The 27,657-nt window shown below is 49.3% G+C and overlaps 1 protein-coding gene across 2 annotated transcripts in view; it reads right to left on the bottom strand.

Annotated features, from left to right (window-relative positions):
• Positions 1-347: 347 nt before the first annotated feature.
• Positions 348-27,657, bottom strand: part of LOC134929210 (myb-related transcription factor, partner of profilin-like) — a 75,674-nt gene continuing 48,364 nt past the window's right edge. For both annotated transcript variants that reach the window (XM_063924960.1, XM_063924961.1), the window contains exons 2-7: positions 3,867-4,054; positions 3,179-3,698; positions 2,555-3,096; positions 2,331-2,451; positions 1,159-2,256; positions 348-403 (exon numbers count right to left, since the gene is read on the bottom strand). In XM_063924960.1, the coding sequence (XP_063781030.1) occupies positions 2,747-3,096; positions 3,179-3,698; positions 3,867-4,052 (1,056 nt within the window). In that variant the 5' untranslated portion in view covers positions 4,053-4,054 and the 3' untranslated portion in view covers positions 348-403; positions 1,159-2,256; positions 2,331-2,451; positions 2,555-2,746. The remainder of the gene's footprint in view (positions 404-1,158; positions 2,257-2,330; positions 2,452-2,554; positions 3,097-3,178; positions 3,699-3,866; positions 4,055-27,657) is intronic.

The following is a 27,657-nucleotide window of genomic DNA, read 5'->3' as shown; positions in this document are numbered from 1 at the left end:
GATGTCTAGTTTCTCAAGTGCCGGAGGGTTGCATTTGGGACAAACCCGATGTAACCTGCTTGTACCTTGTCTTTGGATGACACAAATACCTGGAACCTCATACTATTCTCTTCCACAGGTCTTGCGGAAGTATCCTTCCCAAGGTACAGGAACCAGCGTGGATGTCAAGGGACAAGACAGTTCCCCTGCTATACCATGGGCGACCTGCCACAATACCACTGCATCTCTGAAATGCCATTTTACATTTTATCAACTAATAATTTAAAGAAAAACCACACAAAACTTCTCATTTTAAAAATTTATTGAAGAATTAAAATTTTATTTTTGGATTAAAAAATAAATTGAAATAAAAACAAAAAAAGTAGTGTTTGTTCTTCTTTACATTCTTTTCTTCTGTAGAGATCTGTGAAAAAAAAAAAGAAATTCCATATTAAGTAAAGACACTAATGATGTCATGTTCATTCCTTTCCCAAGAACATTTGTGGAACCACACAGTCCAGCATGACCCATTGCTGGACTGTGTTGTTCCCCAAGGGCAGGTGGTCCAAAGTGGCAGAGTGTTGTCAGTGGTCAGCACTTTGACACGCCTGCACTTGTGGAACCACACAGCCCAGCATGACCCATTGCTGGACTGTGTTGTTCCCCAAGGTCAGGTGGTCCAAAGTGGCAGAGTGGTGTCAGTGGTCAGCACTTTGACACGCCTGCACTTGTGGAACCACACAGCCCAGCATGACCCATTGCTGGACTGTGTTGTTCCCCAAGGGCAGGCGGTCCAAAGTGGCAGAGTGGTGTCAGTGGTCAGCACTTTGACACGCCTGCACTTGTGGAACCACACAGCCCAGCATGACCCATTGCTGGACTGTGTTGTTGCCCAAGGGCAGGCGGTCCAAAGTGGCAGAGTGGTGTCAGTGGTCAGCACTTTGACACGCCTGCACTTGTGGAACCACACAGCCCAGCATGACCCATTGCTGGACTGTATTGTTCCCCAAGGGCAGGCGGTCCAAAGTGGCAGAGTGGTGTCAGTGGTCAGCACTTTGACACGCCTGCACTTGTGGAACCACACAGCCCAGCATGACCCATTGCTGGACTGTGTTGTTCCCCAAGGTCAGGCGGTCCAAAGTTTCTTGAATATATACATTGAAACATGGCTTTACTCACCTTGGTACGCACAACACGAACTACGCCGTCCACTTCAATTTTCCACCCAATCCTATGAAGAAGCCAAAAATAAACACTAGTAAATAGTAAATTCACACAACAGTGAAAGCCTATTTTACACCAATACAAAAAGGAGTTTGTTTTTAAAAAAAAAAGTGGTATCAGAATAGCTCTTTGGCCCATCATACATGTAACCACAAGGAGCTTTCATCAGTTACCACACGCGCCCGCATACATGCCCGCGCATGTATGCCTAGACATAAAGTTCCTTGGTAGTATCCGGTCGGGGGTGGGGGAGCCCAACACAAATATAAAACAATATTAAGAAAGAAAAAAAACTAATGGGAGGGGGAGAAAGGGAAACATGAAAAACATAAGAGTAAATAATAAAACAATACGACCGGGCTTATGGTGGTTGTCCGTCCGGATCCTCTTCTTCCTCCTGATGGGGCGTCGATGCCCTGGGTGGCTGTGGAGTGCGTTGACTTGGCCTCGGTGGCCGCGCTGGTGTAGATGATGCGGCCGGTGTTGGTGGTGGAGGCATCTGGTAGGTGGGGTACATCCCTGTATATCCTTGGTACAGCTGTGACCGTCCATACCAGGATCGTGGTGGAGCAAGGGCAGGAGGCGTCAGTGTGGCTTGTGGTGGCGGATGTGGTGGTTCACCAGCGTGTTGTTGAGCTGGCTCTGGGAGCTTATCATAGATCATCTGTAGCGTTGTTGCGATGATCTGGTGGCTGGATGCGGAATGTCGTTGGCTCTCCGACATGTTGTCAACGCTGTGTGCCAGGCATGATGTGTTATCCACCAGCCGGTTGATGGATGTGGCCAGAACGTGAAGGATGTCCATAGTCTCCCTGTGATCTTCTCGTCTGGTCTTTTGCGTTTCTGCCGTGCTGTCGGCAAGAGCCTTTTGCATGTCAACCAAACCGTTTGCCATCTTATCCATTGTCTTCTCAATGGCGTCCAGTCTGGTTCCAACGACAACCCGAAAATTATCCTGGCTGACATTCATCTCTGCTGCCAGGGTGTTTACCCTCTGAATATTTGAGGGATCCTGCCCTTGCTGTACGTCTGCCACCAATTGCATTTGTGAAGCTGAAAAGAAAATTAGAAATTAGTATACACATTCATACATTTCTTTGAAGGCTCACAATTTGATAATTACTCACACAGGGATGTAGAAACAGCGGGCTGCTGCACTTCCACCTCGTCATCCGACGAATCCTGTAGGAGATCCGGCCTGAAGAAGGGACCAATCCCCGACGCAAGTCCGCTGCTGGTCCGTGGCACCTGTTTGCAAAAGAAGAAAAAAATAAAATAAAGTTAATAAACTATACAAAAATGGCGCACCCCCCCCTCCACCACCCCCCAAAAAAAACCCAAAAATAAAAACCTTCTCCATCCTGTGGTGCCGCTGCTCCAGGAGCTTCACTTGTCCTCAATTCTGGAGACTTTTCAAGGGTATGGCTGGATACGTCTGCACTGCTGTCTTCAAACCCAAGAAAAGTCTCGTCCGTTAACCCTGTTGACTCAAACAGTTCGGGTGATGGGTCCACAAGGGTAGTGTCTTGTTGAGGCTCTTCGGTCACAGTCCCAGAGCTACTGGAGAGATGACGAGCTGGTGATGGCCTGCGCGCAGGAGATGTAGTTTGGCGCCCAGCTGGTGGTGTGGTTGCCGACGGTGTCTGGCGCGCAGGTGACATTCTGCACGCTGATGTCTGGCGTGCAGGTGATGGTCTGCGCGCTGACGATGTCTGGCGCGCAGGTGACTTTCTGCGCGCTGACGATGTGTGGCGCGCAGGTGATGATCTGCGCGCTGCTGATGCTTGCTGCGCAGGTGATGTCCGCACGCTGCTGCCGATGCCTGCTGCGCAGGTGATGGTCCGCGCGCTGCCGATGTCCTGCGCGCAGGTGATGTCCTCTGGGCAGGCGTGTCTGGGGAAAAAGAACAAACACATTAGCAAATAAAAAAATTAAAAAAACAGATTTAGTACAGCTCATCTGAATGTATTCTTACCAGTAGGCCTCCTTTTGGACTGCTCGTCTCCCGCCGTCTTCCGTCTTCTGGGCGGTTCTTCCTCCTCGGGAAAGCCAGCAGGACGGCTGGAGTCCACACCTCCACGAACTCCTTGGACCATAACAGCGTTCATGCGCCATCTAATAACATTCTCCCAGGGTAGCCACTTCAGATTGAGTGCCGGACCACCTCCCGTAGCTGTCTCATGTCGGCGCTGAATCCCCATCTTCTTCTTGGTCTGTCTGCGGCAATCACTGTACCGCTTCATGCAGTTTCTGGTGCTCCGGCGGTTTCCAGATACTGCAGTGACTTGTCTCGCGATGGCATCCCAGATGTTTCGCTTGGTCTTAGCTGCTGTGGTCTGTGCCCTTGGTCCATACAGAACGTCGTAGGACCTGTCGACGCCATCCACTAGGGCACAGTTTTCCGCCTCAGTGTATCTGGGTCCACGCGGCTTCTTCTGTCCTGCGTCTTCACCAGAGGCTTCCTCCTCCGACTGATCCTCTGGCCGGCTTCTTGCCTTTAGGGATAAAAAAAACACATGCATTTAATAAGATCGGTATGTACCTGTGAGTGTGTCAGTATCCCTGGCAGTGCGCAAAGATACCTGTAGGTGTGCATGGCAGTGCGCAAACTAGGGTTTGTCAAGTTGGATGCTATTGTGTCTGCAGGTGTTGACAGTATTTACCTGTCTAGGCCTTTTCTTTTTCTTTTGCTTCTCCCTTTGGTCCCTTGACGACCGCGGCTGGTCACTGCATGCCTGGTCGGTCGTATCCTCCTCCTGGGTCGGCTCCCACTCCTCATTGCTGTGCAGGGAAAATTCTTCTGAGGGGTGGGGGGAAGGGGGGGATCGGGGCCGCTTGTCCCTGGACATCTCTGTTGTAAAAAGAAAAATTATTTTTACAAATTTAACACACATTACATAATTACATGCAACCACACGTCATGCTTTTGGGACCCCAGTGCTCAAGCAGGACCAAACACACAAAAAAACACAAAAAAAAGTGAAAAATTTAAAAATCCTCAGCCAAACAAGCCAAAACCCCCATACAAGCATCCCTGCACATGCTGGAGGTCAACCAGTGCTAAAGTAGGAGCAAAAAAATAAGATTTTACTCACCGGTAAATCTATTTCTCGTAGTCCGTAGTGGATGCTGGGAACTCCGAAAGGACCATGGGGAATAGCGGCTCCGCAGGAGACTGGGCACAACTAAAAGAAAGCTTTTAGACTACCTGGTGTGCACTGGCTCCTCCCACTATGACCCTCCTCCAAGCCTCAGTTAGGATACTGTGCCCGGAAGAGCTGACACAATAAGGAAGGATTTTGAATCCCGGGCAAGACTCATACCAGCCACACCAATCACACCGTATAACTCGTGATACCATATCCAGTTAACAGTATGAAACATAACTGAGCCTCTCAACAGATGGCTCATAACAATAACCCTTTAGTTAACAATAACTATATACAAGTATTGCAGACAATCCGCACTTGGGATGGGCGCCCAGCATCCACTACGGACTACGAGAAATAGATTTACCGGTGAGTAAAATCTTATTTTCTCTAGCGTCCTAGTGGATGCTGGGAACTCCGAAAGGACCATGGGGATTATACCAAAGCTCCCAAACGGGCGGGAGAGTGCGGATGACTCTGCAGCACCGAATGAGAGAACTCAAGGTCCTCCTCAGCCAGGGTATCAAATTTGTAGAATTTAGCAAACGTGTTTGCCCCTGACCAAGTTGCAGCTCGGCAAAGTTGTAAAGCCGAGACCCCTCGGGCAGCCGCCCAAGATGAGCCCACTTTCCTCGTGGAATGGGCTTTTACTGATTTAAGATGCGGCAATCCAGCCGCAGAATGCTCCAGCTGAATTGTGCTACAAATTCAGCGAGCAATAGTCTGCTTAGAAGCAGGAGCACCTATTATGTTGGGTGCCTACAGGATAAAAAGCGAGTCAGTTTTCCTGACTCCAGCCGTCCTGGAAATATAATTTTTTTAAGGCCCTGACTACGTCCAGTAACTTGGAATCTTCCAAGTCCCTAGTAGCCGCAGGCACTACAATAGGTTGGTTCAAGTGAAAAGCTGATACCACCTTAGGGAGAAACTGGGGACGAGTCCTCAATTCTGCCCTATCCATATGGAAAATCAGATAAGGGCTTTTACATGACAAAGCCGCCCATTCTGACACACGCCTGGCCGAAGCCAAGGCCAATAACATGACCACTTTCCACGTGAGATATTTCAAATCCACAGTTTTAAGTGGCTCAAACCAATGTGATTTTAGGAAAACTCAACACCACGTTGAGATCCCAAGGTGCCACAGGAGGCACAAAAGGGGGCTGAATATGTAGCACTCCCTTTACAAATGTCTGAACTCCAGGCAGTGAAGCCAGTTCTTTCTGGAAGAAAATCGACAGAGCCGAGATCTGGACCTTAATGGAACCCAAGTTTAGGCCCATAGTCACTCCTGACTGTAGGAAGTGCAGAAAACGACCAAGCTGAAATTCCTCTGTTGGGGCCTTCCTGGCCTCACACCACGCAACATATTTTCGCCAAATACGGTGATAATGGTTTGCTGTTACTTCTTTCCTGGCTTTTATCAGCGTAGGAATGACTTCCTCCAGAATGCCCTTTTCCTTTAGGATCCGGAATTCAACCGCCATGCCGTCAAACGCAGCCGCGGTAAGTCTTGGAACAGACAGGGCCCCTGCTGTAGCAGATCCTGTCTGAGCGGTAGAGGCCATGGGTCCTCTGATATCATTTCTTGAAGTTCTGGGTACCAAGCTCTTCTTGGCCCATCCGGAACCATGAGTATCGTTCTTACTCCTCGTTTTCTTATTATTCTCAGTACCTTTGGTATGAGAGGCAGAGGAGGGAATACATAAACCGACTGGTACACCCACCGTGTCACTAGAGCGTCCACAGCTATTGCCTGAGGGTCCCTTGACCTGGCGCAATATCTAGTATTTTGTTTAGGCGGGACGCCATCATGTCCACCTGTGGCCTTTCCCAACGGTTTACCAACAGTTGGCAGACTTCTGGATGAAGTCCCCACTCTCCCGGGTGTAGGTCGTGTCTGCTGAGGAAGTCTGCTTCCCAGTTGTCCACTCCCGGAATGAACACTGCTGACAGTGCTAAGATGTGATTTTCTGCCCATCGGAGAATCCTTGTGGCTTCTGCCATCGCCATCCTGCTTCTTGTGCCGCCCTGTCGGTTTACATGGGCGACTGCCGTGATGTTGTCTGATTGGATCAGTACCGGCTGGTTTTGAAGCAGAGGCCTTGCCAGACTTAGGGCATTGTAAATGGCCCTCAGTTCCAGAATATTTATGTGTAGGGACGACTCCTGACTTGACCAAAGTCCTTGGAAATTTCTTCCCTGTGTGACTGCCCCCCAGCCTCGAAGGCTGGCATCCGTGGTTACCAGGACCCAGTCCTGTATGCCGAATCTGCGGCCCTCTTGAAGATGAGCACTCTGCAGCCACCACAGTAGAGATACCCTGGTCCTTGGAGACAGGGTTATCAGCCGATGCATCTGCAGATGCGATCCCGACCACTTGTCCAAGAGGTCCCACTGAAAGGTTCTTGCATGGAACCTGCCGAATGGAATTTTGCTTCGTAAGAAGCTACCATTTTTCCCAGGACTCGTGTGCAGTGATGCACCGATACCTGTTTTGGTTTCAGGAGGTCTCTGACTAGAGATGACAGCTCCTTGGCTTTCTCCTGCGGGAGAAACACTTTTTTCTGTTCTGTGTCCAGAACCATCCCCAGAAACAGTAGGCGTGTGGTAGGAACCAGCTGTGACTTTGGATTGTATAGAATCCATCCGTGCTGTTGTAGCACTTCCCGAGATAGTGCTACTCCGACCAACAACTGCTCCTTGGACCTCGCCTTTATAAGGAGATCGTCCAAGTATGGGATAATTAAAACTCCCTTTTTCGAAGGAGTATCATCATTTCTGCCATTACCTTGGTAAAGACCCTCGGTGCCGTGGACAGTCCAAACGGCAGTGTTTGGAATTGGTAATGGCAATCCTGTACCACAAATCTGAGGTACTCCTGGTGAGGATGGTAAATGGGAACATGTAGGTAAGCCTCCTTGATGTCCAGGGATACCATGTAATCCCCCTCCTCCAGGCTTGCAATAACCGCCCTGAGCGATTCCATCTTGAACTTTAATTTTTTTATGTATGTGTTCAAGGATTTCAAATTTAAAATGGGTCTCACCGAACCGTCCGGTTTCGGTACCACAAACAGTGTGGAATAGTAACCCCGTCCTTGTTGAAGTAGGGGCACCTTGACTATCACCTGCTGGGAATACAGCTTGTGAATTGCCTCTAGCACAGCCTCCCTGCCTGAGGGAGTTGTCGGCAAGGCAGATTTGAGGAAACGGCGGGGGGGAGACGCCTCGAATTCCAGCTTGTACCCCTGAGATACTACTTGAAGGATCCAGGGATCCACCTGTGAGCGAGCCCACTGATCGCTGAAATTTTTGAGGCGGCCCCCCACCGTACCTGGCTACGCCTGTGGAGCCCCCGCGTCATGCGGTGGACTCAGAGGAAGCGGGGGAAGAATTTTGATTCTGGGAACTGGCTGACTGGTGCAGCTTTTTTCCTCTTCCCTCGTCTCTGTGCAGAAAGGAAGCGCCTTTTACCCGCTTGCTTTTTTGAAGCCGAAAGGACTGTACCTGATAATACAGTGCTTTCTTAGGCTGTGAGGAAACCTGAGGTAAAAATTTTTTCTTCCCAGCTGTTGCTGTGGATACGAGGTCCCAGAGACCATCCCCAAACAATTCCTCACCCTTATAAGGCTCTATGTGCCTTTTAAAGTCAGCATCTCGGGTCTCTAATACCCTCCTGACAGAATGGACATTGCATTAATTCTGGATGCCAGCCGGTAAAATATCCCTCTGTGCATCCCTCATATATAAGACGACGTCTTATGTTCGCAAAATAGTATCCCTGTTTGACAGGGTTACAGACCACGCTACAGCAGCACTATCTGCAGGTCTCAGTCTAGTACCTGAGTGTGTAAATACAGACTTCAGGATAGCCTCCTGCTTTTTATCAGCAGGTACCTTCAAAGTGGCCGTATCCTAAGACGGCAGTGCCACCTTTTTTGACAAACGTGTGAGCGCCTTATCCACCCTAGGGGATATCTCCCAGCGTAACTTATCCTCTGGCGGGAAAGGGTACGCCATCAGTAACTTTTTAGAAATTACCAGTTTCTTATCGGGGGAACCCACGCTTTTTCACACTTCATTCACTCATTTGATGGGGGAACAAAACACTGCCTGCTTTTTCTCCCCAAACATAAAACCCTTTTTTAGTGGTACTTGGGTTAATGTCAGAAATGTGTAACACATTTTTTATTGCCGGGATCATGTAACGGATGTTCCTAGTGGATTGTGTATATGTCTCAACCTCGTCGACACTGGAGTCAGACTCCGTGTCGACATCTGTGTCTGCCATCTGAGGGAGCGGGCGTTTTCGAGCCCCTGATGGCCTTTGAGACGCCTGGGCAGGCGCGGGCTGAGAAGCCGGCTGTCCCATAGCGGTTACGTCATCCAGCCTTTTATGTAAGGAGTTGACACTGTCGGTTTATACCTTCCACCTATCCATCCACTCTGGTGTCGGCCCCACAGGGGGCGACATCACATTTATCGGCATCTGCTCTGCCATCACATAAGCCTCCTCATCAAACGTGTCGACACAGCCGTACCGACACACCGCACACACGCAGGGAATGCTCTGACTGAGGACAGGACCCCACACAGCCCTTTGTGGAGACAGAGAGAGAGTATGCCAGCACACACCAGAGCGCTATATAATTTAGGGATTAACACTATATTGAATGAATTTTTCCCAATAGCTGCTTGTATATACAATATTGCGCCTAAATTTAGTGCCCCCCCCTCTCTTTTTAACCCTTTGAGCCTGCAAACTACAGGGGAGAGCCTGGGGAGCTGTCTTCCAGCTGCACTGTGAAGAGAAAATGGCGCCAGTGTGCTGAGGGAGATAGCTCCGCCCCTTTTTCGCTGACTTTTCTCCCGCTTTTTTATGGATTCTGGCAGGGGTATTTATCACATATATAGCCTCTGGGGCTATATATTGTGATATATTTGCCAGCCAAGGTGTTTTTATTGCTGCTCAGGGCGCCCCCCCCAGCGCCCTGCACCCTCAGTGACCGGAGTGTGAAGTGTGCATGAGGAGCAATGGCGCACAGCTGCAGTGCTGTGCGCTACCTTGGTGAAGACTGATGTCTTCTGCCGCCGATTTTCCGGACCTCTTCTTGCTTCTGGCTCTGTAAGGGGGACGGCGGCGCGGCTCCGGGAACGAACACCAAGGCCAGTTCCATGCGGTCGATCCCTCTGGAGCTAATGGTGTCCAGTAGCCCAAGAAGCCCAAGCTAGCTGCAAGCAGGTAGGTTCGCTTCTTCTCCCCTTAGTCCCTCGATGCAGTGAGCCTGTTGCCAGCAGGTCTCACTGTAAAATAAAAAACTAAAATAAACTTTCTTTCTAGGAGCTCAGGAAAGCCCCTAGTGTGCATCCAGCTCGGCCGGGCACAGAAATCTAACTGAGGCTTGGAGGAGGGTCATAGTGGGAGGAGCCAGTGCACACCAGGTAGTCTAAAAGCTTTCTTTTAGTTGTGCCCAGTCTCTTGCTGAGCCGCTATTCCCCATGGTCCTTTCGGAGTTCCCAGCATCCACTAGGACGTTAGAGAAAAACATGTTTTGGAAACAAACACCACCACATGTCGGCCACATGGCAGATACCGACACACTGAAAAGTCACCCCAAACAAGCCAAAAAGCATCCCTGCACATGCTGGAGGTCAACCAGTGCTAAAGTAGGAGCAAAAAAACATGTTTTGGAAACAAACACCACCACATGTCGGCCACATGGCAGATACCGACACGGTAAAAGTCAGCCCAAACAAGCCAAAAAGTACCTCCAGCATGTGCAGGGATGCACCAGTGCTAAAATAGGAGCAAAAAAACATGTTTTGGGAACAAACAACAACACATGTCGGCCACATGGCAGATACAGACACACTGAAAAGTCACCCCAAACAAGCCAAAAAGCATCCCTGCACATGCTGGAGGTCAACCAGTGCTAAAGTAGGAGCAAAAAAACATGTTTTGGAAACAAACACCACCACATGTCGGCCACATGGCAGATACCGACACGGTAAAAGTCAGCCCAAACAAGCCAAAAAGTACCTCCAGGATGTGCAGGGATGCACCAGTGCTAAAATAGGAGCAAAAAAACATGTTTTGGGAACAAACAACAACACATGTCGGCCACATGGCAGATTCCGACACACTGAAAAGTCACCCCAAACAAGCCAAAAATCATTCCTCAACAAGAAAAATAGTACAACAAATATCTGGGCGCTTACAATAATTACTATGATGTTAAAAGTCACTGATTTAAGGCTGCTGCTTCACCAAGAGGTCACTGCCAACCTCACTAAAATTCCAAAAAATATATACACAATAATGAAGCGCTGTCCAAATCAATGTATATTTAAAACATAAAACATTTATTTAACCAATACATGACAAACATATATCACACGGCCGGTGTTTTCCTAATATATATCTCACTTACAACATATATAATATATAATGTAGTATAGCCACTCCGGGGTTAATAAGCTTATTTAGTGCACTAGATGTTAGTAGCCATTAATCATGCCATAATAGAAGGCTTGGAATCATCAGAAAAGTTCAAAGCATGAAAACTCATTCAGCTGATAGAGGTTAATAAAGTTCAAAGCACGGAACTTATTAGTGTAAAGCGTATTAGTGCAGGAATCCCTTTGCTTCAATAGATCCACTGCAACAGCTTTTAGTAGAATAGTTATATACTTAACAGTCCAGCGTGGCCACGCTTATTAAGCAGCAACTCTGCATGTCTTCAGACCTGGATGGTGATTAAACGGGGTGACGTCTCACTCCTTAGACTCCTAGCCGGTCCTCACGCTTGTGGTGCTGTTTATAAACGGCAATTGATCCCAGCCGAGGATAGCACTCCTCTAACGCGTTTCCCCTGCCTATGTGCGACTCGGCGGCTTCCTCAGAGAGAACGAATGAATAGTAGTGTATTACACCGCTCTGTATTTAACAGGAAACAGGCGCCACCTTCTCTTTCCTGTTTCCATAGCTCACGCATGCGCACTCTGTGCGTTCCAATTATGCGTTCCGTCATTAGTTTCAACGGTTGTCATGGTATCATTTCCTGTTTATGTCTGCCGTTATTATGTATCTATTGGTGTTTCCCCGTTATTATAAATCTCCTTTATGTGGCGTTTGTTAATAGGAATCACTTATATCTAATTAAGAGACAGACGTAAATAAACTATACAACCATAAAAATAAGAATTTACTTACCGATAATTCTATTTCTCATAGTCCGTAGTGGATGCTGGAGACTCCGTAAGGACCATGGGGAATAGCGGCTCCGCAGGAGACTGGGCACATCTAAAGAAAGCTTTAGGACTATCTGGTGTGCACTGGCTCCTCCCCCTATGACCCTCCTCCAAGCCTCAGTTAGGATACTGTGCCCGGACGAGCGTACACAATAAGGAAGGATTTTGAATCCCGAGTAAGACTCATACCAGCCACACCAATCACACCGTATAACCTGTGATCTGAACCCAGTTAACAGCATGATAACAGAGGAGCCTCTGAAAGATGGCTCACAACAATAATAACCCGATTTTTGTAACAATAACTATGTACAAGTATTGCAGACAATCCGCACTTGGGATGGGCGCCCAGCATCCACTACGGACTATGAGAAATAGAATTATCGGTAAGTAAATTCTTATTTTCTCTAACGTCCTAAGTGGATGCTGGGGACTCCGTAAGGACCATGGGGATTATACCAAAGCTCCCAAACGGGCGGGAGAGTGCGGATGACTCTGCAGCACCAAATGAGAGAACTCCAGGTCCTCCTCAGCCAGGATATCAATTTTGTAGAATTTTACAAACGTATTTGCTCCTGACCAAGTAGCTGCTCGGCAAAGTTGTAAAGCCGAGACCCCTCGGGCAGCCGCCCAAGATGAGCCCACCTTCCTTGTGGAGTGGGCATTTACAGATTTTTGGCTGTGGCAGGCCTGCCACAGAATGTGCAAGCTGAATTGTACTACAAATCCAACGAGCAATAGTCTGCATAGAAGCAGGAGCACCCAGCTTGTTGGGTGCATACAGGATAAACAGCGAGTCAGATTTCCTGACTCCAGCCCTCCTGGAAACATATATTTTCAGGGCCCTGACAACGTCTAGCAACTTGGAGTCCTCCAAGTCCCTAGTAGCCGCAGGCACCACAAATAGGTTGGTTCAGGTGAAACGCTGAAAACACCTTAGGGAGAAACTGAGGACGAGTCCTCAATTCCGCCCTGTCCGAATGGAACATCAGATAAGGGCTTTTTCAGGATAAAGCCGCCAATTCTGACACGCGCCTGGCCCAGGCCAGGGCCAACAGCATGACCACTTTCCATGTGAGATATTTTAACTCCACAGATTTAAGTGGTTCAAACCAATGTGACTTTTGGAACCCAAAACTACATTGAGATCCCAAAGTGCCACTGGAGGCACAAAAGGAGGCTGTATATGCAGTACCCTTTTTACAAACGTCTGAACTTCAGGGACTGAAGCGAGTTCTTTTTGGAAGAAAATTGACAGGGCCGAAATTTGAACCTTAATGGACCCCAATTTCAGACCCATAGACACTCCTGTTTTCAGGAAATGTAGGAATCGACCCAGTTGAATTTCCACCGTCGGGCCTTACTGGCCTCGCACCACGCAACATATTTTCGCCAATTGCGGTGATAATGTTTTTGCGGTTACATCCTTCCTGGCTTTGATCAGGATAGGGATGACTTCATCCGGAATGCCTTTTTTCCTTCAGGATCCGGCGTTCAACCGCCATACCGTCAAACGCAGCCGCGGTAAGTCTTGGAACAGACAGGGTCCTTGCTGGAGCAGGTCCCTTCTTAGAGGTAGAGGCCACGGATCCTCCGTGAGCATCTCTTGAAGTTCCGGTTACCAAATCCTTCTTGGCCAATCCGGAGCCACGAATATAGTGCTTACTCCTCTCCATCTTATCAATCTCAGTACCTTGGGTATGAGAGGCAGAGGAGGGAACACATACCCTGACTGGTACACCCACGGTGTTACCAGAGCGTCTACAGCTATTGCCTGAGGGTCCCTGGACCTGGCGCAATACCTGTCGAGTTTTCCCAACGGTTTATAATCATGTGGAAGACTTCTGGGTGAAGTCCCCACTCTCCCGGGTGGAGGTCGTGCTGAGGAAGTCTGCTTCCCAGTTGTCCACTCCCGGAATGAATACTGCTGACAGTGCTATCACATGATTTTCCGCCCAGCGAAGAATCCTTGCAGCTTCTGCCATTGCCCTCCTGCTTCTTGTGCCACCCTGTCTGTTTATGTGGGTGACTGCCGTGATGTTGTCCGACTGGATCAACACCGGCTGACCTTGAAGCAGAGGTCTTGCTAAGCTTAGAGCATTGTAAATGTCCCTTAGCTTCAGGATATTTATGAAGTGATGTCTCCAGGCTTGACCATAAGTCCTGGATATTCCTTCCCTGTGTGACTGCTCCCCAGCCTCGCAGGCTGGCATCCGTGGTTACCAGGACCCAGTCCTGAATGCCGAATCTGCGGCCCTCTAGAAGATGAGCACTCTGCAACCACCACAGGAGGGACACCCTTGTCCTTGGTTACAGGGTTATCCGCTGATGCATCTGAAGATGCGACCCGGACCATTTGTCCAGCAGGTCCCACTGGAAAGTTCTTGCGTGGAATCTGCCGAATGGGATTGCTTCGTAGGAAGCCACCATTTTACCCAGAACCCTTGTGCATTGATGCACTGAGACTTGGCTCGGTTTTAGGAGGTTCCTGACTAGCTCGAATAACTCCCTGGCTTTCTCCTCCGGGAGAAACACCTTTTTCTGGACTGTGTCCAGGATCATCCCTAGGAACAGAAGACAAGTCGTCGGAACCAGCTGCGATTTTGGAATATTGAGAATCCAACCGTGCTGCAGCAACACTACCTGAGATAGTGCTACACCGACCTCCAACTGTTCCCTGGATCTTACCCTTATCAGGGAATTGTCCAGGTATGGGATAACTAAAATTCCCTTCCTTTGAAGGAATATCATCATTTCGGCCATTACCTTGGTAAAGACCCGGGGTGCCGTGGACCATCCATACGGCAGCGTCTGAACTGATAGTGACAGTTCTGTACCATAAACCTGAGGTACCCTTGGTGAGAAGGGTAAATTTTAACATGAAGGTAAGCATCCTTGATGTCCCGAGACATCATGTAGTCCCCTTCTTCCAGGTTCGCAATCACTGCTCTGAGTGACACAATGTTGAATTTGAACCTCTGTATGTAAGTGTTCAAAGATTTTAGATTTAGAATCGGTCTCACCGAGCCGTCCGGCTTCGGTACCACAACAGTGTGGAATAATACTCCGTTCCCTGTTGCAGGAGGGGTATCTTGATTATCACCTGCTGGGAATACAGCTTGTGAATGGCTTCCAAAACTGTCTCCCTGTCAGAAGGAGACATCGGTAAAGCCGACTTTAGGAAACGGCGAGGGGGAGACGTCTCGAATTCTAATTTGTACCCCTGAGATATCACCTGAAGGATCCAGGGGTCTACTTGCGAGTGAGCCCACTGCGCGCTGAAATTCATTGAGACGGGCCCCCCACCGTGCCTGATTCTGCTTGTAAAGCCCCAGCGTATACTGAGGGCTTGGCAGAGGCGGGAGAGGGTTTCTGTTCCTGGGAACTGGCTGATTTCTGCAGCCTTTTTCCTCTCCCTCTGTCACGGGGCAGAAATTAGGAACCTTTTGGCCGCTTATCCACGAAAAGACTGCGCCTGATAATACGGCGTCTTCTCATGTTGAGAGGCGACCTGGGGTACAAACGTGGATTTCCCAGCTGTTGCCGTGGCCACCAGGTCTGAAAGACCGACCCCAAATAACTCCTCCCCTTAATAAGGCAATACTTCCAAATGCCGTTTGGAATACGCATCACCTGACCACTGACGTGTCCATAACCCTCTACTGGTAGAAATGGACAACGCACTTAGATTTGATGCCAGTCGGCAAATATTCCGCTGTGCATCACGCATATATAGAAATGCATCTTTCAAATGCTCTATAGGCAAAAATATACTGTCCCTATCTAGGGTATCAATATTTTCAGTCAGGGAATCCGACCACGCCAACCCAGCACTGCACATCCAGGCTGAGGCGATTGCTGGTCGCAGTATAACACCAGTATGTGTGTAAATACATTTTAGGATACCCTCCTGCTTTCTATCAGCAGGATCCTTAAGGGCTGCCATCTCAGGAGAGGATAGAGCCCTTACAAGCGTGTGAGCGCTTTATCCACCCTAGGGGGTGTTTCCCAACGCACCCTAACCTCTGGCGGGAAAGGATATAATGCCAATAACATTTTAGAAATTATCAGTTGTTATCGGGGGAAACCCACGCATCATCACACACCTCATTTAATTTCTCAGATTCAGGAAAACTACAGGTAGTTTTTCCTCACCGAACATAATACCCCTTTTTGGTGGTACTCGTATTATCAGAAATGTGTAAAACATTTTTCATTGCCTCAATCATGTAACATGTGGCCCTACTGGAAGTCACATTTGTCTCTTCACCGTCGACACTGGAGTCAGTATCCGTGTCGGCGTCTATATCTGCCATCTGAGGTAACGGGCGCTTTAGAGCCCCTGACGGCCTATGAGACGTCTGGACAGGCACAAGCTGAGTAGCCGGCTGTCTCATGTCAACCACTGTCTTTTATACAGAGCTGACACTGTCACGTAATTTCTTCCAACAGTTCATCCACTCAGGTGTCGACCCCCTAGGGGGTGACATCACTATTACAGGCAATCTGCTCCGTCTCCACATCATTTTTCTCCTCATACATGTCGACACAAAAGTACCGACATACAGCACACACACAGGGAATGCTCTGATAGAGGACAGGACCCCACTAGCCCTTTGGGGAGACAGAGGGAGAGTTTGCCAGCACACACCAGAGCGCTATATATATACAGGGATAACCTTATATAAGTGTTTTTCCCCTTATAGCTGCTGTATAGTTAATACTGCGCCTAATTTGTGCCCCCCTCTCTTTTTTAACCCTTTCTGTAGTGTAGTGACTGCAGGGGAGAGCCAGGGAGCTTCCCTCCAACGGAGCTGTGAGGGAAAATGGCGCCAGTGTGCTGAGGAGATAGGCTCCGCCCCTTTATCGGCTGCCTTATCTCCCGTTTTTTTATGTATTTTGGCAGGGGTTAAATGCATCCATATAGCCCAGGAGCTATATGTGATGCATTTTTTGCCATCCAAGGTGTTTATTATTGCGTCTCAGGGCGCCCCCCCCCCCCAGCGCCCTGCACCCTCAGTGACCGGAGTGTGAAGTGTGCTGAGAGCAATGGCGCACAGCTGCAGTGCTGTGCGCTACCTTGTTGAAGACAGGACGTCTTCTGCCGCCGATTTTCCGGACCTCTTCTGCCTTCTGGCTCTGTAAGGGGGCCGGCGGCGCGGCTCTGGGACCCATCCAAGCTGGGCCTGTGATCGTCCCTCTGGAGCTAATGTCCAGTAGCCTAAGAAGCCCAATCCACTCTGCACGCAGGTGAGTTCGCTTCTTCTCCCCTTAGTCCCTCGATGCAGTGAGCCTGTTGCCAGCAGGTCTCACTGAAAATAAAAAACCTAAACTAAAACTTTCACTAAGAAGCTCAGGAGAGCCCCTAGTGTGCACCCTTCTCGTTCGGGCACAGAGATCTAACTGAGGCTTGGAGGAGGGTCATAGGGGGAGGAGCCAGTGCACACCAGATAGTCCTAAAGCTTTCTTTAGATGTGCCCAGTCTCCTGCGGAGCCGCTATTCCCCATGGTCCTTACGGAGTCCCCAGCATCCACTTAGGACGTTAGAGAAACTTATATTATTAAACTATATATCAAACATCATAGCAATTTTCCAATACCGCTGATATGTTCAACCTGATCTTAATTAACATTAATAAATAATTTAAAAAATGGTTTTTAAGAAACCAAATATAAATAAATAAATAATTAATTAATTAATTAATTAGAGTAAAATAAAATACTCAGAGGCTTATATGGCATCAACAATAAGTGATCCATATTTCAGAATATATATTTCTCTGACGTCCTAGTGGATGCTGGGGACTCCGAAAGGACCATGGGGAATAGCGGCTCCGCAGGAGACTGGGCACAAAAGTAAAAGCTTTAGGACTACCTGGTGTGCACTGGCTCCTCCCCCAAGCCTCAGTTAGATTTTTGTGCCCGAACGAGAAGGGTGCATACTAAGGGGCTCTCCTGAGCTGCTTAGAGTAAAAGTTTAAAGTAGGTTTTTTATTTTCAGTGAGACCTGCTGGCAACAGGCTCACTGCACCGAGGGACTAAGGGGAGAAGAAGCGAACTCACCTGCGTGCAGAGTGGATTGGGCTTCTTAGGCTACTGGACATTAGCTCCAGAGGGACGATCACAGGCCCAGCCATGGATGGGTCCCAGAGCCGCGCCGCCGGCCCCCTTACAGAGCCAGAAGACTGAAGAGATCCGGAAAATCGGCGGCAGAAGACGTCCTGTCTTCAATAAGGTAGCGCACAGCACCGCAGCTGTGCGCCATTGCTCTCAGCACACTTCACACTCCGGTCACTGAGGGTGCAGGGCGCTGGGGGGGGCGCCCTGAGACGCAATAAAAACACCTTATATGGCAAAAAATACATCACATATAGCTCCTGGGCTATATGGATGCATTTAACCCCTGCCAATTTTTCCATAAAAAAGCGGGAGAAAGGCCGCCGAGAAGGGGGCGGAGCCTATCTCCTCAGCACACTGGCTCCATTTTTTCCTCACAGCTCCGTTGGAGGAAAGCTCCCTGACTCTCCCCTGCAGTCCTGCACTACAGAAACAGGGTAAAACAAGAGAGGGGAGGCACTAATTTGGCAGATAAATATATACAGCAGCTATATCAGGGAGAAACACTTATATAAGGTTATCCCTGTATATATATAGCGCTCTGGTGTGTGCTGGCAAACTCTCCCTCTGTCTCCCCAAAGGGCTAGTGGGGTCCTGTCCTCTATCAGAGCATTCCCTGTGTGTGTGCTGTGTGTCGGTACGTTGTGTCGACATGTATGAGGAGGAAAATGGTGTGGAGGCGGAGCAATTGCCTGTATCAGTGATGTCACCCCCTAGGGAGTCGACACCTGACTGGATGGTCTTATGGAAGGAATTACGTGATAGTGTCAGCACTTTACAAAAGACTGTTGACGACATGAGACAGCCGGCAAATCAGTTAATACCTGTACAGGCGTCTCAAACACCGTCAGGGGCTCTAAAGCGCCCGTTACCTCAGATGGTCGACACAGACACAGACACTGACTCCAGTGTCGACGGTGAGGAAACAAACGTATTTTCCAGTAGGGCCACACGTTACATGATCACGGCAATGAAGGAGGTTTTGAACATTTCTGATACTACAAGTACCACAAAAAAGGGTATTATGTGGGGTGTGAAAAAACTACCCGTAGTTTTTCCTGAATCAGATGAATTAAATGAGGTGTGTGATGAAGCGTGGGTTTCCCCCGATAAAAAACTGCTAATTTCTAAAAAATTATTGGCATTATACCCTTTCCCGCCAGAGGTTAGGGCGCGTTGGGAAACACCCCCTAGGGTAGATAAGGCGCTCACACGCTTATCAAAACAAGTGGCGTTACCGTCTCCTGATACGGCCGCCCTCAAGGAACCAACTGATAGGAAGCTGGAAAATATCCTAAAAAGTATTTACACACATACTGGTATTATACTGCGACCAGCAATCGCCTCAGCCTGGATGTGCAGTGCTGGGGTGGCTTGGTCGGATTCCCTGACTGAAAATATTGATACCCTGGACAGGGACAATATATTATTGACTATAGAGCATTTAAAGGATGCATTTCTATATATGCGAGATGCACAGAGGGATATTTGCACTCTGGCATCAAGAGTAAGTGCGCTGTCCATTTCTGCCAGAAGAGGGTTATGGACGCGACAGTGGTCAGGTGATGCGGATTCCAAACGGCATATGGAAGTATTGCCGTATAAAGGGGAGGAGTTATTTGGGGTCGGTCTATCGGACCTGGTGGCCACGGCAACGGCTGGGAAATCCACCTTTTTACCCCAGGTCACCTCTCAGCAGAAAAAGACACCGTCTTTTCAGGCTCAGTCCTTTCGTCCCCATAAGGGCAAGCGGGCAAAAGGCCACTCATATCTGCCCCGGGGCAGAGGAAGGGGAAAAAGACTGCAGCAGACAGCCTCTTCCCACGAACAGAAGCCCTCCCCCGCTTCTGCCAAGTCCTCAGCATGACGCTGGGGCCTTACAAGCGGACTCAGGCACGGTGGGGGCCCGTCTCAAGAATTTCAGCGCGCAGTGGGCTCACTCGCAAGTGGACCCCTGGATCCTTCAGGTAGTATCTCAGGGGTACAAATTGGAATTCGAGACGTCTCCCCCTCGCCGGTTCCTGAAGTCTGCTTTACCAACGTCTCCCCCCGACAGGGAGGCAGTATTGGAAGCCATTCACAAGCTGTATTCCCAGCAGGTGATAATCAAGGTACCCCTCCTACAACAGGGAAAGGGGTATTATTCCACGCTGTTTGTGGTACCGAAGCCGGACGGCTCGGTGAGACCTATTTTAAATCTGAAATCCTTGAACACTTACATACAAAGGTTCAAATTCAAGATGGAATCACTCAGAGCAGTGATAGCGAACCTGGAAGAAGGGGACTATATGGTGTCTCTGGACATCAAGGATGCTTACCTCCATGTCCCAATTTGCCCTTCTCACCAAGGGTACCTCAGGTTTGTGGTACAGAACTGTCACTATCAGTTTCAAACGCTGCCGTTTGGATTGTCCACGGCACCCCGGGTCTTTACCAAGGTAATGGCCGAAATGATGATTCTTCTTCGAAGAAAAGGCGTCTTAATTATCCCTTACTTGGACGATCTCCTGATAAGGGCAAGGTCCAGAGAACAGTTAGAGGTCGGAGTAGCACTATCTCAAGTAGTACTACGACAGCACGGATGGATTCTAAATATTCCAAAATCGCAGCTGATTCCGACGACACGTCTGCTGTTCCTAGGGATGATTCTGGACACAGTACAGAAAAAGGTGTTTCTCCCGGAGGAGAAAGCCAGGGAGTTATCCGACCTAGTCAGGAACCTCCTAAAACCAGGCCAAGTGTCAGTGCATCAATGCACAAGGGTCCTGGGAAAAATGGTGGCTTCTTACGAAGCGATTCCATTCGGCAGATTCCACGCAAGAACTTTTCAGTGGGATCTGCTGGACAAATGGTCCGGATCGCATCTTCAAATGCATCAGCGGATAACCCTGTCTCCAAGGACAAGGGTGTCTCTCCTGTGGTGGTTACAGAGTGCTCATCTTCTAGAGGGCCGCAGATTCGGCATTCAGGACTGGGTCCTGGTGACCACGGATGCCAGCCTGAGAGGCTGGGGAGCAGTCACACAGGGAAGAAATTTCCAGGGCTTGTGGTCAAGCGTGGAAACGTCACTTCACATAAATATCCTGGAACTAAGGGCCATTTACAATGCCCTAAGTCAGGCAAGGCCTCTGCTTCAGGGTCAGCCAGTGTTGATCCAGTCGGACAACATCACGGCAGTCGCCCACGTAAACAGACAGGGCGGCACAAGAAGCAGGAGGGCAATGACGGAAGTTGCAAGGATTCTTCGCTGGGCGGAAAATCATGTGATAGCACTGTCAGCAGTGTTCATTCCGGGAGTGGACAACTGGGAAGCAGACTTCCTCAGCAGACACGACCTCCACCCGGGGGAGTGGGGACTTCACCCAGAAGTCTTCCACATGATTGTGAACCGTTGGGAAAAACCAAAAGGTAGACATGATGGCGTCCCGCCTCAACAAAAAACTGGACAGATATTGCGCCAGGTCAAGGGACCCTCAGGCAATAGCTGTGGACGCTCTGGTAACACCGTGGGTGTACCAGTCAGTGTATGTGTTCCCTCCTCTGCCTCTCATACCCAAGGTACTGAGAATCATAAGAAGGAGAGGAGTAAGAACTATACTCGTAGCTCCGGATTGGCCAAGAAGGACTTGGTACCCGGAACTTCAAGAGATGCTCACGGAAGACCCGTGGCCTCTACCTCTAAGAAAGGACCTGCTCCAGCAGGGACCATGTCTGTTCCAAGACTTACCGCGGCTGCGTTTGACGGCATGGCGGTTGAACGCCGGATCCTGAAGGAAAAAGGCATTCCGGATGAAGTCATCCCTACCCTGATCAAAGCCAGGAAGGATGTAACTGTGCAACATTATCACCGTATTTGGCGTAAATATGTTGCGTGGTGTGAGGCCAGGAAGGCCCCTACAGAGGAATTTCAACTGGGTCGTTTCCTGCATTTCCTGCAAACAGGACTGTCTATGGGCCTAAAATTAGGGTCCATTAAGGTTCAAATTTCGGCCCTGTCAATATTCTTCCAAAAAGAACTAGCTTCAGTTCCTGAAGTTCAGACGTTTGTCAAGGGAGTACTGCATATACAGCCTCCTTTTGTGCCTCCAGTGGCACCTTGGGATCTCAATGTAGTTTTGGGGTTCCTAAAATCACATTGGTTTGAACCACTCACCACTGTGGACTTAAAATATCTCACATGGAAAGTGGTAATGCTGTTAGCCCTGGCTTCAGCCAGGCGTGTTTCAGAATTGGCGGCTTTATCCTATAAAAGCCCTTACCTAATTTTTCATACGGACAGGGCAGAATTGAGGACTCGTCCTCAATTTCTCCCTAAGGTGGTTTCAGCATTTCACTTAAACCAGCCTATTGTGGTGCCTGGGGCTACTAGGGACTTGGAGGATTCCAAGTTACTGGACGTAGTCAGGGCCCTGAAAATATGTTTCCAGGACGGCTGGAGTCAGAAAATCTGACTCGCTGTTTATCCTGTATGCACCCAACAAGCTGGGTGCTCCTGCTTCTAAGCAGACTATTGCTCGTTGGATTTGTAGTACAATTCAGCTTACACATTCTGTGGCAGGCCTGCCACAGCCAAAATCTGTAAAAGCCCATTCCATAAGGAAAGTGGGCTCATCTTGGGCGGCTGCCCGAGGGGTCTCGGCTTTACAACTTTGCCGAGCAGCTACTTGGTCAGGGGCAAACACGTTTGCTAAATTCTACAAATTTGATACCCTGGCTGAGGAGGACCTGGAGTTCTCTCATTCGGTGCTGCAGAGTCATCCGCACTCTCCCGCCCGTTTGGGAGCTTTGGTATAATCCCCATGGTCCTTTCGGAGTCCCCAGCATCCACTAGGACGTCAGAGAAAATAAGAATTTACTTACCGATAATTCTATTTCTCATAGTCCGTAGTGGATGCTGGGCGCCCATCCCAAGTGCGGATTGTCTGCAATACTTGTACATAATTATTGTTACAAAAATCGGGTTATTATTGTTGTGAGCCATCTTTTCAGAGGCTCCTCTGTTATCATGCTGTTAACTGGGTTCAGATCACAAGATGTACGGTGTGATTGGTGTGGCTGGTATGAGTCTTACCCGGGATTCAAAATCCTTCCTTATTGTGTACGCTCGTCCGGGCACAGTATCCTAACTGAGGCTTGGAGGAGGGTCATGGGGGGAGGAGCCAGTGCACACCAGGTAGTCCTAAAGCTTTTACTTTTGTGCCCAGTCTCCTGCGGAGCCGCTATTCCCCATGGTCCTTTCGGAGTCCCCAGCATCCACTACGGACTATGAGAAATAGAATTATCGGTAAGTAAATTCTTATTATATATATATATATCTCCTATATAATAGCCCAGATCTGTGACTTTGTGATTCATTTGCTAACGCTGGGCGGAGTCACAACAGTGGGCGGAGTTAGTCAAATGAGTCACAGATCTGGCCAAATCTACAGGAGACTAGGAGCAGAAGCAGATAGTATGGGCATGGCACAGGCAGGGGTGCACACCTCCCAGCAATCTGCAGGAGCTTTCTTCAGACAGAAGGAGGGACACACACTCGGCGAAAAGGGGGCGTGGCTTCACGGGAGGGCCCCGTTTTTGTCAATGAGGGGGCATGCCCAGCGCTCTGTGAGCTGCTGGCATGCCCCCAGGGGCTGATTATGAGTCCGGGGGGGCCAGGGCACTTGAGACAAGGGAGCCCTATCTCATTGCTGTGCCTGCTGTGGGTTAGGGGCGTGGCCTAATCGCGGGACGCGAGGCCACGCCCCCTTACGCAAATTCGTTATTATTATTTTTTATGGAATTTTGGCCCCTCTAGGGGTACATCCAGAGGAGGTGGTCGCTCCCACCTACACACCCGCACAGGCAGAAGAAAGCAGGGAGACCGCTGCCTCCCTGCAACACCACAGACCTGCCAACACGCAGCAGCGTGTGCTGACAGTAGCACAATGCTGCCGTTGTTGCTGGCAGGACGGGGGGGGGGCTTCTGAGCTGGGACAGAGCTACTGGAGCCGGGGGGCCCCCTAAAACTGTGGGGCCAACGGTACGTACCCCCTGCCCCCCCCCCCTTAATCCGGCTCTGCTGCTGGAACCCCCCCTTAATCCATACCCCCTGATGCCCCCTCTCCCCCTGTCTCCACTATTCACCGCTGCTCTGCTAAGCAGAACAGCGAGTACAGGAGCTTTCCAACTGACCCCCCCCGTTACCTCGGGACACTGCGACCCGCGGGTGGGACAGCGGGACAGACCCAAAAAAATGGGACTGTCCCGCGAAAATTGGGACATTTGGGAGGTATGGGGGTGTGTGAGGGGGTATGCCGTACAGACAGACGGGCACCGGCTCACTGTGTGCTTGACCCCCCCCCTCTCTGGCGCAGAGGAGCGTCACTTTCTGGCACACTCCACGCTTCTTAGCTGCAGTTTTGTGGGGCACCTGCCGCTGTGCAGGTTCCGTACTGCCTCTGTTATCTCCAGCCCCGGCAACCCCACCGCTAGCTGCAGCGCTGCCACCCACAGTGAGGTGCGCCCAGCTCCTTCACACACTTTAGCCGGCGGGTAACGCTGCAGAAGTCCGAGCTGCTTGCAGGCTCCGACCCCCTCCTCCCTCCAGCCGCAGCATCTCCTGGGGGCTAACCAGTCACTCCCAGTCTCCCCTTACCACAGTGCCCGGCAGCTGCGCGAGGTCTGCAGTGTGTGACTGAGGAGGGGGGGAGGGATGCGGACGGGCAGAGGAAGCAGGACTCCAGCCTAAGAGAGTCAGCCATGCCAAGTCTCAACCAGCAGCAGATCCCAACAGGTTGGAGTGGAACAGCAGCAGCCAGCAGCAGTGACTCCGGTAAGACACATCTGTCTGTCACCACTGTTTTGTCCCTAATACCAATCTCTCCCGTGCCCTGTGTTCTGTCATGTCCCTGTCACCCCTGGCCTTGCCCTGCCACCCTTATCCTGGCCCTTTTACCCTTATCCTGGCCCTGTAACCCTTATCCTGGCCCTGTCACCCTTATCCTGGCCCTGTCACCCTTATCCTGGCCCTTTCACCCTTATGCTGGCCCTGTCACCCTTATGCTGGCCATGTTACCCTTATCCTGGCCCTGTTACCCCTATCCTGGCCCTGTTACCCCTGTGCTTGCCCTGTCAACCCTATACTGGCCCTGTCACCCCTGTCCTGTTCCTGCCACCCCTACCCTGGCCTGTCACCCCTATCCTGTCCCTGTCATTTCTGTCCCGGCCCCGTCGCCCCTGTCCTGGCCCCGTCACCCCTTTTCTGACCCTGTCCTGGCCCCGTCAACCCTGTTTTGACCCTGTCACCCCTGTCCTGGCCCTATTACTGCATACCCTCCAACTACCTTTTTGGCAGGTACAATACCCGCAGCGACTCCAGACCTCTCCCCAATGCACACCTCCGCACCTTCCCCACACGCTGTGCCTCCAGACCCCCTACACCACCCGCGGCTCCCACTCCTCCGCCCCTTCACCACCCACAGCACCTCCAGGCCCCCTCCACCATCCACCCCCTTTATATGTCTTTCCCCACACCTGCCCCCCTCCACCCGCAGCATCTGCAGACCCCTCCCCCACCAATGGTACCACCGCACCTGCCCCTCCACCACCAGCAGCACCTCCGGACCTCCTTCCCTATGCGCCGCACCACCCGTACCTGCCCCTCCCCTACCCATGGCGCCTGCGGACCCCTACCCCACCCCCGGCACTCCCACCCCTTCCCATCCCACAGCACCTCCGGAACCCTTCACCCATCCACAACATCCCCACACCTGCCCCTCTCCCACCCATGGCACCCCTGCCCCTCCCCCACCTGCAGTGCCTCCGGACCCCTCCCCAATCTGCATCCCGCACTCCTCTGCCCCTCCCCCAGCACCTCCCGACTCTTCCCCATCCGGGCCCCACCCCCACTTCTGCCCCCCCTCCACCTGCAGCATCTACAGACACCATCCGCAGTCCCCCCCGCACCCGCTACATTCTGTACATCGTGCCCTGCAGGTGCTGTTCACGCCGTCGCAAGGGGCTGCGCCTCCTTCACCATCGCACGCCCTTTCATTGTGCAATATTTAACCACTAACAAAGGAATGCAGGTAATACTTTATATAATACAACTATTGAACCCCTTGCGACGGTGTGAAGAGCGCCCGTAGGGCGCGATGAAGCACCTAGTATATATATATATACATATATATATATATATATATATATACACACGTATACATATATATATATATATATAAATGTATAAAGGAGGAAGATATGCATGCATATAATATAATACATCACATTTATAAGGAAAGAGTTCTCTATAAATACCTCTCATATAGACAAACGTAACGAGAGATACCAAAACCAATTAACTATCAATTAGCCGATCAATTAATTCATGTATCAACACCATGAGAGTAGTATATGAAAACTGTGTAGAGGGCTCACTTGATAAGATTAGGATCATGGGTATTGAGCAAATTGGAGTGACACAGAGAGGGGGCGATCGCTTCAATATGTTATGTAGACGTGAAGCCTTTTGGATATTTAGACTATGCACACTAAAGCCGCAAGGATTAAACGATACGGTGGAATTAAATAATATATGCATTAAATAATATATGAATTGAACAACTAGCCATAAAGATTATAATGAATGGTGGAATAAATGAATTGATATCTTTGGGGTCGATTCTATTCGGCAACTTAAGAATAGCGCCGGGAATTAGCTCCCGACGCTATTCAATTCAGCTGCTAGTGACCCGCAATTGTCGGGAATTCTTCTCTCATCCCCGGGGGATGAGAGAAGAAACCCGACAAAAGTGCTGCCTCGCGGCCGGCGCGAGGCTGATTCTGTCGGGAATCAGCATCGCCGCGGGTAGTTAAGTCGGAGAATGCCCGTTCTCCTGACAAAACTACCTGTTAAGTCGGCGAGAACGGGACATCGCCGACTTAACTGGAGCTGAATTGAATAGCGTCGGGAGCTAATTCCCGGCGCTATTCTTAAGTTGCCGAATAGAATCGACCCCTTCAAGTGATAAAATTAAATTGAGTAATTAGACTGAACTGAATAACATATAAATTAAGTACATATAAGTTAAATATATATACTCATATACTACTCTCATGGTGTTGATACATGAATTAATTGATCGGCTAATTGATAGTTAATTGGTTTTGGTATCTCTCGTTACGTTTGTCTATATGAGAGGTATTTATAGAGAACTCTTTCCTTATAAATGTGATGTATTATATTATATGCATGCATATCTTCCTCCTTTATACATTTATATATATATATATATATATATATATATATATATATGTATACGTGTATATATATATATATATTTCTTCTGAAATATGGCTCACTTATTGTTGATGCCATATAAGCCTCTGAGTATTTTATTTTACTCTAATTAATTAATTATTTATTTATTTATATTTGGTTTCTTAAAAACCATTTTTTAAATTATTTTTTAATGTTAATTAAGATCAGGTTGAACATATCAGCGGTATGGGAAAATTGCTATGATGTTTGATATATAGTTTAATAATATAAGTTTTATGGTTGTATAGTTTATTTACGTCTGTCTCTTAATTAGATATAAGTGATTCCTATTAACAAACGCCACATAAAGGAGATTTATAATAACGGGGAAACACCAATAGATACATAATAACGGCAGACATAAACAGGAAATGATACCATGACAACCGTTGAAACTAATGACGGAACGCATAATTGGAACGCACAGAGTGCGCATGCGTGAGCTATGGAAACAGGAAAGAGAAGGTGTTAAATACAGAGCGGTGTAATACACTACTATTCATTCATTCTCTCTGAGGAAGCCGCCGAGTCGCACATAGGCGGGGAAACGTGTTAGAGGAGTGCTATCTTCGGCTGGGATCAATTGCCGTTTATAAACAGCCCCACAAGCGTGAGGACCGGCTAGGAGTCTAAGGAGTGA

Source organism: Pseudophryne corroboree, chromosome 5, assembly GCF_028390025.1.
Source record: "Pseudophryne corroboree isolate aPseCor3 chromosome 5, aPseCor3.hap2, whole genome shotgun sequence".
NCBI classification, from domain to species: Eukaryota; Metazoa; Chordata; class Amphibia; order Anura; family Myobatrachidae; genus Pseudophryne; species Pseudophryne corroboree.
Note: the sequence above shows the minus strand (reverse complement) of the source record. Positions and strands in the feature narration are given on the sequence as shown.